This window comes from Oncorhynchus masou, chromosome 30, assembly GCF_036934945.1.
Source record: "Oncorhynchus masou masou isolate Uvic2021 chromosome 30, UVic_Omas_1.1, whole genome shotgun sequence".
In the NCBI taxonomy this organism is placed as follows: Eukaryota; Metazoa; Chordata; class Actinopteri; order Salmoniformes; family Salmonidae; genus Oncorhynchus; species Oncorhynchus masou.
In genome coordinates this window covers 61,681,747-61,695,110 of record NC_088241.1, presented here as the reverse complement: position 1 = coordinate 61,695,110, position 13,364 = coordinate 61,681,747, and the positions used below count along the sequence as shown (strand labels likewise).

Genomic DNA, 13,364 nt, shown 5'->3' with positions numbered 1-13,364 from the left:
GCCTGGCCATCACATAGCTTGTCCATCACATAGCCTGGCCATCACATAGCCTGTCCATCACATAGCCTGGCCATCACATTGCCTGTCCATCACATGCTTGCAAAAAAGCACCCACTACATATCTTAAGAATAAATGGCTGCAGAGCGCAGCATGACAGTTGTGAAAGTCACAAGGGTAGTCCGCAAGGGCTGTAAAGAAGGCCGTCCCTAGGACGACCGGGGATGGTGGTGGGCGGCGGTAGAGTGGGTCCCAGAGGAGCACACTGGGCCTATTCTTATACCATCATCTCCATGGCCGTATAACTGCAACCATCATCCATCCAGCCCAACAACAGCATCTTTGATAGCTTACCAATCCGCCGCTGCCCTCTGGGCTTCTGGCACCCAGTTCAAAGCGTGTGGGGAAAACACGAGATAAGAAGGGGGCCTCGTTGAGCCCCCTCGACCCCCGCTTTTGTCCTGTCTCGCTCACAAATGTCGATTTCACGCAGACTTCCACCATATATGTTTTCAAAGGAGCCCGGGATCAGCTGTGTGATTGACTGAGGAGCTACCCTCCCCCCGAGAAACACACATCCGTAGCAGTAGCTCATTGCCAGGATGCTGGATGTCTGTATTACATCATGTCATGTTTCCAAGAGGGACACATCTTCAGGACGTCGTACCTCTTGGTGTCCCCCCGTCCTGTATGTCCCCTGGGGTTGTTGTCGGGGGTGGCAACGTGAACCAATCCCTAGTTGAGGCTCAAGGACAGTATCCTTAGATCCTAGGACTTCAAGACCGTCTTTAGTGAGGAATGCACCATAGGCTCTCTGAATAGATGTGCCCCACTCACTCTGTAATTTGGCAGTTGCAATCATTTGTCTTTCCTTCATCCACGGCTGCTTGACACAAAGCACTCGAGACTAGTTAATACACTGAGGTGAGGCCCTACAGACACAGATTAAGCCTGTTTCTGGTCTAAGCATGCAACAGCCCCTAACACTAACTAGAACCATTAACTGACCTCCTGAAGCAGCCTGGTAACTACGGGACCAACTAAAAATCCACCAAAGATCACAATGACACATTTTTTTTTAAAGAGAGGATGGAAAAATTGGGCCTAACCCTTCACATCGGTGACTTGAATCGCTAAGACTAAGACTGCAAGAATCAAAGAGCCATCCCATGACATGAGATTGATGTTCAGCAGAGCAGGCTCACTGAGGGGAAAGACTGAGACGTGGGGGGGTGGGGGGGTGAGCAGTGCGGTTGGGTGAGTGAGTGGGTGTCCCCTCTACCAGATTGCAGCTTCATGCCCCCAGTCCAGAATCAAGCCAGTGAGCGGTGAAGCACACACACACAACCACACACACACACACACACACACACACACACACACACACACACACACACACACACACCACACACACACACACACACACACACACACACACACACACACACACACACACACACACACACACACACACACACACACACACACACTGGCACAGCCAGGCACGAGTAAAAGGTGCACTTCTGCTTCATCATCATGTCCTGTCAAGGTTCATCCGTTAACGCCACCCCGGCTGGCTCCCCTTGTGCCCGGGCTCTGCCATTTTGCCATGCTCAGTGAGGTGGACACTGGGAACTGTCTATTGGTTTGGCTTCAATGATACAGTCAGTCCAGAGGTCAAATATGCGAAAGTACTGTCATTGCATCGTGTGGCTTTGGGTAAAAAGTGGAAATGCAAACTTGGGTTTAAAATGGAAGATAAACACATACTATTACTGTAAACTCACCTCCTCTTTCATACATACATGTATTTAGAATAGAGGTTAGTTAGGTAACACATACAGTTAATCATATCAAACCTTGTGTTGTTCTCCTAAATCTGTACCAGGGGTGTGTTTTGCATTAAAGAAATGTGACAAGAGAAGGAGGGAAACAGTGCTGGGAGAAGAGGCTAATTTAACTCCAGGTTTAAATAAATCAGTCACCCCAAATTAAAACGGGCATTGTAATTAGGCGGAAAATTAAAAATTCAGAGCCGGGTGACGGATATGCAGATGAGTTGAGCAGAAATGTTAATGAGGATGTTGTTTTTATTCCCAGGGTGGTCATTATAGGGTATTGCTGAGGGCACTGACCTCCTCGTTCTCTCTCTTCATCTGGAGACTTACAACCATCCCTCTTGCATCCCCATTCTCTCAGCTTATTGCCCTCTCTTCCCTGAGCAGTGCCTTTATAAAAGTATAGCCTTTTGTCATGGGGCTTCAGATGCAATTACTTTTGGTATCACTTCTCGAAGGGGGCAGTGAGTCCCCCCCTGAAGACATCCTATCAGATACCATCAAGGCAGTCTAAAGTTAAGTGGCATAGACCTGTGGGGAAGAGAGGCAAGGGTGCATGGAGTAGGAGACAAAATGCAGACCTAATATGCGACACATTCTTCAGAATTAGAATATGAGGACAACGAGTGGCCTCTCTGTCAACCAGTGACTATGCCCCAAGGCCAGGGTGTAGCATATGACTTGTCCTGGAGGAGTTCATTCCTGGCTAAATGTATGGAGAACCAGCCCCGTGTTGGTTCTATTTAAAATATGTCCCTAATAATGTGTATGTTATTGCACCTATACCTCACTGACTCCTAACAGCAGGGGTCTTAAAGAAAAATACCAAGAAAACTGAGAAGTTGAACTTATTCAGACAGGGAGAATCGCAATCCTTGAGTCTTGCACGGGTATGTATTCCTCCCATCCCCCAACATCACTACGCCCCTCTCACCCCTTGCCCCCAAGCCAAATCCACAACGCCCTGAATGAACACACACACACGCACATACGCACGCACGCACGCACGCACGCACGCACGCACGCACACACACACACACACACACACACACACACACACACACACACACACACACACACACACACACACACACAACATCAGAGAGAGGCAGCCAGGAAGTGCTGAGGCAGGTTGGGAGAGAGAGAGGGCGAGCAAAGGCTAATTCTGGAGCTGTCTGTGATCCGTGCTGAGTTAAGGTGTGATCCCATTGCCCCGGGATACACACTTGCACTTTAGCACCTAGGCCGAATCAGCCACACCTCTCTGACTGATGAAGTGAGTGAGTGCATCTCGTAAACTCCTCACCACACACCTGGGCTCATTCTGTGCTCCGCGGCATGGCTGCACCCCAGAGAGAAGAACGAAGGACAACAACTTCAAACAAGACTCCTTTCCCCCCCACCCATTCAGTGTTCACCTCCCTGAAGCTTACTGTTAGTATAGAAGCTGCATTAAGACTCTATGTTTCTAATACAGAAGCTGCATTGAGAATCTATGTTTCTAATACAGAAGCTGCATTGAGAATCTATGTTTCTAATACAGAAGCTGCATTGAGAATCTATGTTTCTAATACAGAAGCTGCATTGAGAATCTATGTTTCTAATACAGAAGCTGCATTAAGACTCTATGTTTCTAATACAGAAGCTGCATTGAGATTCTATGTTTCTAATACAGAAGCTGCATTGAGAATCTATGTTTCTAATACAGAAGCTGCATTGAGAATCTATGTTTCTAATACAGAAGCTGCATTGAGAATCTGTTTCTAATACAGAAGCTGCATTGAGATTCTATGTTTCTAATACAGAAGCTGCATTGAGAATCTATGTTTCTAATACAGAAGCTGCATTAAGACTCTATGTTTCTAATACAGAAGCTGCATTGAGATTCTATGTTTCTAATACAGAAGCTGCATTGAGAATCTATGTTTCTAATACAGAAGCTGCATTGAGAATCTATGTTTCTAATACAGAAGCTGCATTAAGACTCTATGTTTCTAATACAGAAGCTGCATTGAGATTCTATGTTTCTAATACAGAAGCTGCATTGAGAATCTATGTTTCTAATACAGAAGCTGCATTGAGAATCTATGTTTCTAATACAGAAGCTGAATTGAGAATCTGTTTCTAATACAGAAGCTGCATTGAGAATCTATGTTTCTAATACAGAAGCTGCATTGAGAATCTATGTTTCTAATACAGAAGCTGCATTAAGACTCTATGTTTCTAATACAGAAGCTGCATTGAGATTCTATGTTTCTAATACAGAAGCTGCATTGAGAATCTATGTTTCTAATACAGAAGCTGCATTGAGAATCTATGTTTCTAATACAGAAGCTGTCTGGAGATATGGATAATACACCGTCAACAGACCAATTCAACATCTATTCCACTTTGGTTCAACCGAATGTAATTGATTCACCCTTGGAATGTAACCCTTGCTCACTCAACAATCTCATAAGATTCTCTGTACCTTTAAAGAGGAGAGGAAACTAGAGCAAAATGTCTTTCCCAACTTGCCTTCAAGCAATGGAAGTCTGAATCAATGAGAGTACTAAAGTGTGTATAGAGAACATTGCCCCCCCCCCCCCCACCCCCACCCAGCCTGATCCTCGCCTCTGCACTCGTGTAATAGCAATTGACAATCAGATGCCATCTTTATGGGTGCATGGTAGAATTGTCACTATCTGTAAGGGGATGATAAGGCAAGGCCTGTCAAAAGCGCTTATGACATGCTAACCCACCCCCACACAGTGCTGATTGTTTCATTGAATCAATCAGGGAACGCTGTTTTGCCAGATACATGTCCCGTCGGATGCGCTGCTCTCTCGATCTCGTTAACGAGACTTAACAAAGGTTTTTTTTGTGTGCAGACACGGCACTCTAACTAACACCGTGGGGCGTTATGTGACGTGAATATTCCACACATTTGCCACACATTAGGGAGATGGTACTAAGCAACCAGCTACTGGAAACCGCCTGAATCTGTGGGAAAGCGCTTTCCTTTTTTTTTTTACAAGTTCTGCATGGCACCATTTACTTCCTAACCTGTGGAACGTGGCATTCCTACCTACAGTTTAAAAGTTGACTCCCAACAGAGGTGTGGTCCTTCAGATAGACTTTACCCCATCTGGCCCTGAACTCTGTACCCATGCCCTTCCCACAATGAAACCTCCTGTGGCAGTGAAGACGAGCGAGTGATAGCTGACGTCTGGTCCGGACCACACACTGAGAGATGGACTCCTGGTGAGAGCTGAAATCACCAGCGAACCCTAGCTGATCCACCGCGCCAATTGACCCCTGAACTATCACCGACCAGGGGGTGGGAGAAATTAAGGCTGCCTCCGTTGCCAGGCGGGAAATATCTAAATGTGAGCTCATTGTGGCAGTCCACCCCTGTAGAGAGGTGCACCTCAGTCTTCAGATGACCAGGAGAAGGTCTTACTAATTGGGCTGTCTGGGATACCTGCTGTGGCTTCATGTCTGGGGTTGTTTGGACTTTGGTTTGATCATTGGCTGCACAGCTGGAAGACCTTATGCCACTGCCATTTCTACAGTACAGCATTAGTCAGCACACACAACTTTCAGAAAGACTCATTTCAAGTGAATACACTCATAAAACTGAAGTCTTAAGTTCAGTCTCCTCAATCTTGGCGACAGGTCAAAGATAAAAGTTGACATGCTGTGCTATAAGCCTCTCTTCAGCAGCAGTGATGATATCTAAATGGGACTGAAATAAACAACAGGACAGTGGTTCTATTATGGTGTAGTAGTGCAATGTTCTTCCTAATCTAGTCACAAGGCCTGCTCAAATGACTGCGGGATGTGTTTGCTTTCACAAGTTTACACTTTCCAGAACACACAGCACTTTGTTGTTCGATGATGAACCACCAAATAAAAAATAAAAAAATGAATGTGTCGAATGACCAACAAAATGTGAAAAACGAATTGATTAAAAGAACCAAATGAGACAACTGTCCTCTTCGCTTCCCTTTGGATTTTTTATTGGCACAGGACAACCTTCAGTAGACTTTAATAACACAAACCATAGCATTAAAGCAGTATACATATTACAAGGAAGGCTTATAGGGAAGATGATCATATAAAACGTGGAGAAGGTTAAACAGGGTTTACATGACAAAACACAGGCTGGGTGAAAGTGGAACAACTCAAACCAGTTAGCAGTTTAATACATGGGATTAAGTTACCACAATTAAGAAAGCCAACGATTATTTTGTTGTGCAAATGCTGTGATTATAACCAATATATACACACACTATATACACACACTATACACACACTATACACACACACACACACACACACACACACACACACACACACACACACACACACACACACACACACACACACACACACACGTATGTGGACATTCCTTCAAATTTGTGTATTCAGCTATTTCGGCCACACCCGTTGCTGACAGGTGCATAAAATCGAGCACAGCCATGCAATCTCCATAGACAAACATTTGGCATTAGAATGGCCTTCCTGAAGAGCTCAAGAGACTTTCAACGCGTCAAAGGATGCCACCTTTCCAACATAACCTGCTTGTGCTGCCCCGGTGAACTGTAAAGGCTGTTATTGTGAAGTGGAAGCGTCTCAGAGCAACAACGGCTCAACCACAAAGTGGCAGGCCACACAAGCTCACAAAACGAGACCGCCGAGTGAAGAAGCACATACAAATCATCTGTCCTCGGATACAACACTCACCACCGAGTTCCAAACGGACTCTGGAATCAACGCCAGCACTAGAACTGTTCGTCGGGAGCTTCATGAAATGGGTTTCCATGCACAATGCCAAGTGTCGGCTGGAGTGGTGTAAAGCTCGCCGCCATTGGACTCTGGAGCAGTGGAAAAAGCGTTCTCTGAAGTGATGAATCACACTTCACCATCTGGGAGACCGATGGACGAATCTGGGTTTGGCGGATGCGAGGAGAATGCTACCTGCCCCAATGCATAGTGCCAACTGTAAAGTTTGGTGGATGAGGAATAATGGTTTGGGGCTGTTTTTCATGGTTCGGGCCCCTCAGTTCCAGTGAAGAGGAATCTTAACACTACAGCATACAATTGCATTCTAGCTTTGTGGCAACAGTTTTGGAAGGCCCTTTTGTGTTTCAGCACCCCGTGCACAAAGCGAGGTGCATAAAGAACTGGTTTGTCAAGATCGATGTGGAAGAACTTGACTGGCCTGCACAGAACCCTGATCTCAACTCCATCGAACACCTCTGGGATGAATTGGAACAACTGTGAGCCAAGCCTAATCGCCCAACATCAGTGCCCGACCTCACTAATGCGCTTGTGGCTGAATGGAAGCAAGTCCCCGCAGCAAAATTTCAACATCTAGTGGAAAGCCTTCCCAGAAGAGTGGAGACTATTATATCAATGACTATGATTTTGGAATGAGATGTTCGACAAGCGGGTGTCCACATACTTTTGATCATGTAGTGTATATTAGCTGTGATTTTCAGAGCTAATGGCTAAATCCAGTCTGCTTGTGTGAGTGGTTCGAGTGTGTATTGTCGCTCGGATGTTGTCACAAAAGGATTTCCCACCCCCTGGTAAAGAGGGTGAAATGACAATGCGTGGCTGTCACCCAGGGCTCTGACGTTGGACAGAGGAGCACTGGAGCCTCTATGGCAGCTGGTAGTCTGCCCTCTGCCCGCTCAGCGTCAACACACGGACTGATTCGAGTGACTGAGCTAGAGGCTGCTGCCCACACTGCTGGTGGAACAGCAGAGACAGCAGCTTGAGAAACAAGACTAAATTCATGAGGGCGGAAAGTTGATAGTGGACTGGACAACTGTGGAGGATGATGATGATTACATAGCTGAACACACAGTTGGGCGGACTGGACATATTTTGTTTTGTTTGAAGAAAATGTTAATACATTGAAAACGCAATAGCAGGGATTTCTTTAAAAACGGACGTAGCAAACGAATAAGCAATTTTGTAATTTTTAATAATACTTTATCACATTCAAGGCTCAGGTTAGGAGAAAAAGAGACATCAGTAAGAATGTTCCCAGACCATTTTAGACCATCCCTGCACATTGACCCTGACGACTATAGACTCCCAACAACCAACTCACACAAAAACAAAAACCATCCGTCTCTTTGTGATCATTTCTCCATTGCATGTGTTATTCGCCTGGGGTTTCAGAGGGAAAAATAACCACATGTCTCCAAGGCAAAGGAGGGAGGGGGCAACAGTGGTGTTAGGCATGTTGAGACGTCAGCACACGCCTCCTCACGCCGGCCCTCGAACATCCAGGCAGCCAGCCTAAGACCTCAGTGGTGGCCGCTGGTGTACACTCTGTTCCTCAGGACCACCACTGGGGGTAGGTGGTGCCGGACACCGGTGTAGTGCTGGACGTGGTCAAACCACCGTGTCACATTCATGTGCTTCTCCTTCTCCTGGATGGCCAGGTCCACCTGGGAGAGAGAGGGGGGGAGACATTCCTTGTTTCCACTGATGCTCCATACTACGCTGTACAAATCTGCCATTGTTTCATTTAAATGGGTGGTCCTTCATATGAACTAGTGTTTGTTACAGATTAAACAATGTTAGCAGAGATGCAGATCTGCACACTGTCCACAAAGAGGACCAATACACTTCTTGGAAAGTGTTCGTGTCGCACATCCCTCCTAACAGTATTTCCATTTGCCATTGCTAAAAGGTTGAGAATGACGCTACTGTGACACTACAAAGCTGCAAGGAAAGAAAATGGTTAGCAATGTTTTGAACCACCAATTATTTTGCAAATGCATCTTGCTGGCTAGCTAGCTAATACCCAAACTAATGCAGCAACTCGTTACTAACTCACATCTCTTTCCCCAAAAAATAAGTCATTTTTTAGCTGAACACAACAATAACGCCTTACTAAAGTGAGCATATTAGACCATCCCATTTCAGGTTCATTGTGAGGCTGCCCAAACCTGGTCTAAGCTAGCTATACCGTCCCTGAAACAGAGTCTAGAATCATACCAGTTGGATTCAGTAGCTACGATAGCCCTCCCATGACTGTACATCTAACAAATACAATGAGGACCTAGGCTGCTGAGTGACCTCTGTCCTGAAGTTAACCGCCATGATAAAAACTAAACTGACTCCCTTGTTTCTGGTGGCAAGGATCCATCTCCGCCACATCCGCTGACATTTCTCAACATGTGATCTCGTCTCTCTCCGTCAGCCTCCGGGGCCGACAAACTTCTTCCTTGGCCTGAACTAAAGACATCACTTTGCACCTCTTTTTATTTTTTAGGGGCTTGTGTCAAGTTCTCTCTCCCATGCCCTTTTAACCGTATGACTCTTAATTGTGAGCTCCGTTTGACAAAACGCCTTTTAACTTCAACTCTGAAGTCGGCTCTGTTTGGTTATTGGACGCTAGACTTACGATGATGTGATGGATTCCGTAGTACATGAGTGTGTCGGCGAGGGTGAACTGATTTCCTGCCAAGTAAACCTTGTCTTCTAGATAGCTGTTGAGGTCCTGCATGAGAAAATAAATAAAATAAAAATTTCATCATTAAGTTCATCAGAATTGCTTGATTTAAAAAACAAACAGAATTTCACAGATCCACAATAGAGACAAACACCTATAAACATCTTGAACACTGCAGGTCACATAATCACTACAATGTAACTCATGACATTAACTTAGTATTTCTTTATCATAATCACCTAATTAGACATTAGATTCAATAAAAGTTAACCAACAAAGTTCATCAACCAGAAACTCCCGACACATCTCAATAATGATAACAATACTCTCCCAGCATGATAGGTGTGATAATGACATATCCACAGTAAAAGACAAAATACTCAAATTCACTTCTTCAATAGTCAAAGAGAGTTGAAATAAAAGACGTAAGCTGTGGCTGGTGGAGCCATCTCAGGACTCTCTGGCCACTCCGGCTAGTGCAGATGCCTTACAAGTGGCTCACTCCTTTCCCGACTTACATGGGCGCTTGCAAATCTAATGAACCTTCCCCAAACCCAGGCTGTGGATGGGCTGAGCAAGGAGGCTGTGTGTGTGTTTGGTTATGCAGGTCCCAAGGGATGGGACCATCTTTAGCACTTACACTGCACATACAGCGTCTTGAGGGCTAATGGAGTTATTGTGCAGTGTGTGCTGCCAAGCAAGGCATGAAGACAGACTCCTCGGTCACAATCAGATCCCTGCCTTCCCTACAGCTGGAGGCGCAGGCGGACAAGAGAGTACCCCCCACCCCCATCTCCACCATCACCCCCACATGGACATCGGAACCTGGGTTCTGCTCCTCCACCCTAACCACATTCTGCCCGAGAGTTCTGATATCGCTGCAGTCACCGGGGCCACAAGACCTCACCGGGGCCACTAGACCTCACCGGGGCCACTAGACCTCCCCGGGGCCACTAGACCTCACCGGGGCCACTAGACCTCCCCGGGGCCACTAGACCTCCCTGGGGCCACTAGACCCCCCTGGGGCCACTAGACCTCCCTGGGGCCACTAGACCTAGGCACTGTAGTATCACCATACCGGCACCATAGTATCACCATACCAGCACCATAGTGTCACCATAACAGCACCATAGTGTCACCATACCAGCACCATAGTATCCCCACACTGGCACCATAGTATCACCATACCAGCACCATAGTATCACCATACCGGCACCCCTGTATCACCATACCGGCACCATAGTATCACCATAGCAGCACCATAGTATCACAATACCGTACCGTATTATCACAATACCGTACTGTAGAATCAGAGTAACTATTGAAATCAGATCTAACATTCTGCATAATCAGATAAACTAAAACTTGTGACACACACACACAGGAGGATTTAAAAGTGGCGAAAGGCGCCTGTCCGGCCAATCGATGGCTTCGTATCTCTTTCACGCTGTCGACAGCCACAGCGGCCCCCATTAAAGACTTTTATTGTTGTCCACTGCTTCGCCTGTCTCGGCCATGTCACTGAAGGGCCATACATCAGTCTTGATTCATGTCGCCTCGCATTAATGAGCCACACACACTGTCAGTCTGGCCCCTGCTGGCAGAGCATTGGACAGTTTTGCTCAGGGGCTTCTCCAAGGCCCTGTTAGACCCTCTCCGTACATAGTTCACCAAGCCTCTCTATCCCACAAGGGTAGAAGGGACTTCCCATGAAAAACAGTGGGTAGCGGTACACATTTTCATTTGACAAAGAGACTACAATAAAACTGACTAACTTGCAAGAGGAAGATATTTAAAATGTTTTGACTTTCTAATACTAAAGAATATTCACTATTGTTTCTGGGCCTCTACCTTCAGTATGGTCTTGATATCATCTTTGTGGCATCCATCCACTTTGGTGAGCCTGTACTCCAGCCACTGCTGCACTAAAGCCTTGTGTTCTGCTGACCCACCCAGTAACTCGTGCCGTTTGGCCTCTTGGACCAGGTGAGTGGCGATTGTCACCAAGCCGACCAGAGCTGGGCCATTATTACTGTGGAGCACGGGTACCTGGGTGGGAGAGAAAGAGAATGTGCGTGCATTACACATTACACATTTTTTTTTATACCTTTATTTAACTAGGCAAGTCAGTTAAGAACAAATTCGTATTTATAATGACGGCCTACCAAAAGGCCTAATGCGGGGACGGGGGGTATACAAATTAAATATTGGACAAAACACACATCACGACAAGCGAGACACCACGACACTACATAATGAGAGACCTAATACAATAACATAACATGGTAGCAACACAACAAAACATGGTAGCAGCACAAAACATGGTACAAACATTATTGGGCACACTAAGACACGTGTAAACATCCTGTTAGAGACACGTGTCAACATCCTGTTAGAGACACGTGTCAACATCCTGTTAGAGACACGTGTCAACATCCTGTTAGACACTTGTCAACATCCTGTTAGAGACACTATTTAAGCGCTAGTTGCATACTAGCTCTAGTCATTTGCATAGCTGGCTAGCTTTCTAAACAACACACGCACTGTCACTACCCCATGTGGTACAGTATGTCTGTTTGTTTCTAACATGGCAATGACGGCTGTTGAGGCAGAACTAGTACTGAACACTCAGTGAAATTAGCTATAGTACGTTTAGTAGTAGCAGAAAGATATGTTGGCAACCCAAAAAGCAATCCACATGGCATGTAACGTTAGCTATCTGGCCAGACAGCAGATGCATTCAATGCTAGCTTAACGTTAACTGGCTAATGACAACACATTTGATCTGAAACAATGATTATTACACATTTATTACACATCATCGTTCCTAAGTGACCTGCATTCGCTAAAAGTAGAAGATAAAATAGTTGCTAAAGCTACGGACATTACCTTGGTAGCTAGCTAGCTAGCTTTTCTAAGGACAGTAGAGTAGCATGTGCTCGCTACTCTTTTTAACCTACTGTTAATGTGGGTAAGGTCTATAATACCTGCCACATATAGATAACTGTGACCGAAACCATTAGATGGCAAATTCACCTTCTTGTCCCCCTGAGTACTGTATTTGTTTGGATTTTTCAATCCTAAAGATTTTTCCAGCGATGACAGCTCTCTCAACGCCATCATTGCGAAGGGGATGGCAACACGATTGGTCGAGATTAGTCATTGCCGCCCACTAGACTCAAATGGACAACAAATTCAGCCAATGGTGACATGAAAAGTGTTTTTTAAATTTAATTTCATTACATTGTCTTTTAGACCCTGCTAGCTTTTTAGGTGATATTGCATCAGATCAGATCAAGAACTTTAATGACCCGATGAAACAATTATACAATAAAATAGTATAGGTCTAATTTCTCCCTGAATATTTTGTTACAGAATATTTTAAAACATATTTAAAACATGCTTACATTTTTTACTGTAGGCTACACATACATTATCAAATTGAGAATGTTTAATTATTTAATTCAAATATCTAAAATGATATATTTCTTGATTAATAAAAAATATTTTTTCAGGAGAATAAAAAAGAGAGAACCCACTGAGGAACATTAAAGAGAAGCTTCGATTGTTGGAAGGATAGCTTGTGTTTACAAATCATAGGGTATTTGGTTAATAATATAAGGTATACTGTTAACTGAGGAGTTTTAATGAATTAAAAGTATATTTTGTAATGGATGTTTATGTTATCCTACAGAAAATACTCGTCTCATTTTAATTCATTAAGCCTGATCATTTTGATCATTTTAATTCACTAAGCCTGATTCATGCCAACCCAAGCCAGCACCGCATAGATATTTTCTTTACATGGCACTTTACAGCATGTCTTGGCTCCACCTTATAATAAAATTGTAATCAATCAAATGTATTTTATAAAGACCCTTTTTACATCAGCAGTTGTCACAAAGTGCTTTACAGACACCAAGCCTAAAAGCCTAAAAGAGCAAGCCATGCAGAGGCAGAAGCACAGGCAGACGGGGCAGAGGGCGGGGACTTATGATGTAATAGAACCAATGTGTCAACAATATTCGTATTATGTCATGATAATATTATAGGCTAACGGGGTGCCTCG

At 44.8% G+C, this 13,364-nt stretch overlaps 1 protein-coding gene across 1 annotated transcript; it reads right to left on the bottom strand.

Moving 5' to 3' along the window:
* Positions 1 to 7,796: 7,796 nt before the first annotated feature.
* LOC135522905 (eukaryotic translation elongation factor 1 epsilon-1-like) lies at positions 7,797 to 12,432 on the bottom strand. The gene is made up of 4 exons (XM_064949596.1): positions 12,332 to 12,432; positions 11,147 to 11,344; positions 9,248 to 9,343; positions 7,797 to 8,285 (listed from the first exon to the last, which is right to left on the bottom strand). Exons 1-4 carry the CDS (start codon positions 12,416 to 12,418, stop codon positions 8,142 to 8,144), a joined length of 525 nt encoding a protein of 174 aa, XP_064805668.1. The 5' UTR covers positions 12,419 to 12,432; the 3' UTR covers positions 7,797 to 8,141.
* Positions 12,433 to 13,364: the final 932 nt, after the last annotated feature.

Bases quoted from the DNA above. Each gene is read 5' to 3' on its own strand.
- LOC135522905 (XM_064949596.1), bottom strand. From the start codon at position 12,418: ATGATGGCGTTGAGAGAGCTGTCATCGCTGGAAAAATCTTTAGGATTG. The intron at 9,344-11,146 runs GTAGAGGCCCAG...TTTCTCATGCAG, and splicing joins ATATCAAGACCATACTGAAG to GACCTCAACAGCTATCTAGA. The intron at 8,286-9,247 runs GTAAGTCTAGCG...TCTCTCTCCCAG, and splicing joins ACGGAATCCATCACATCATC to GTGGACCTGGCCATCCAGGA.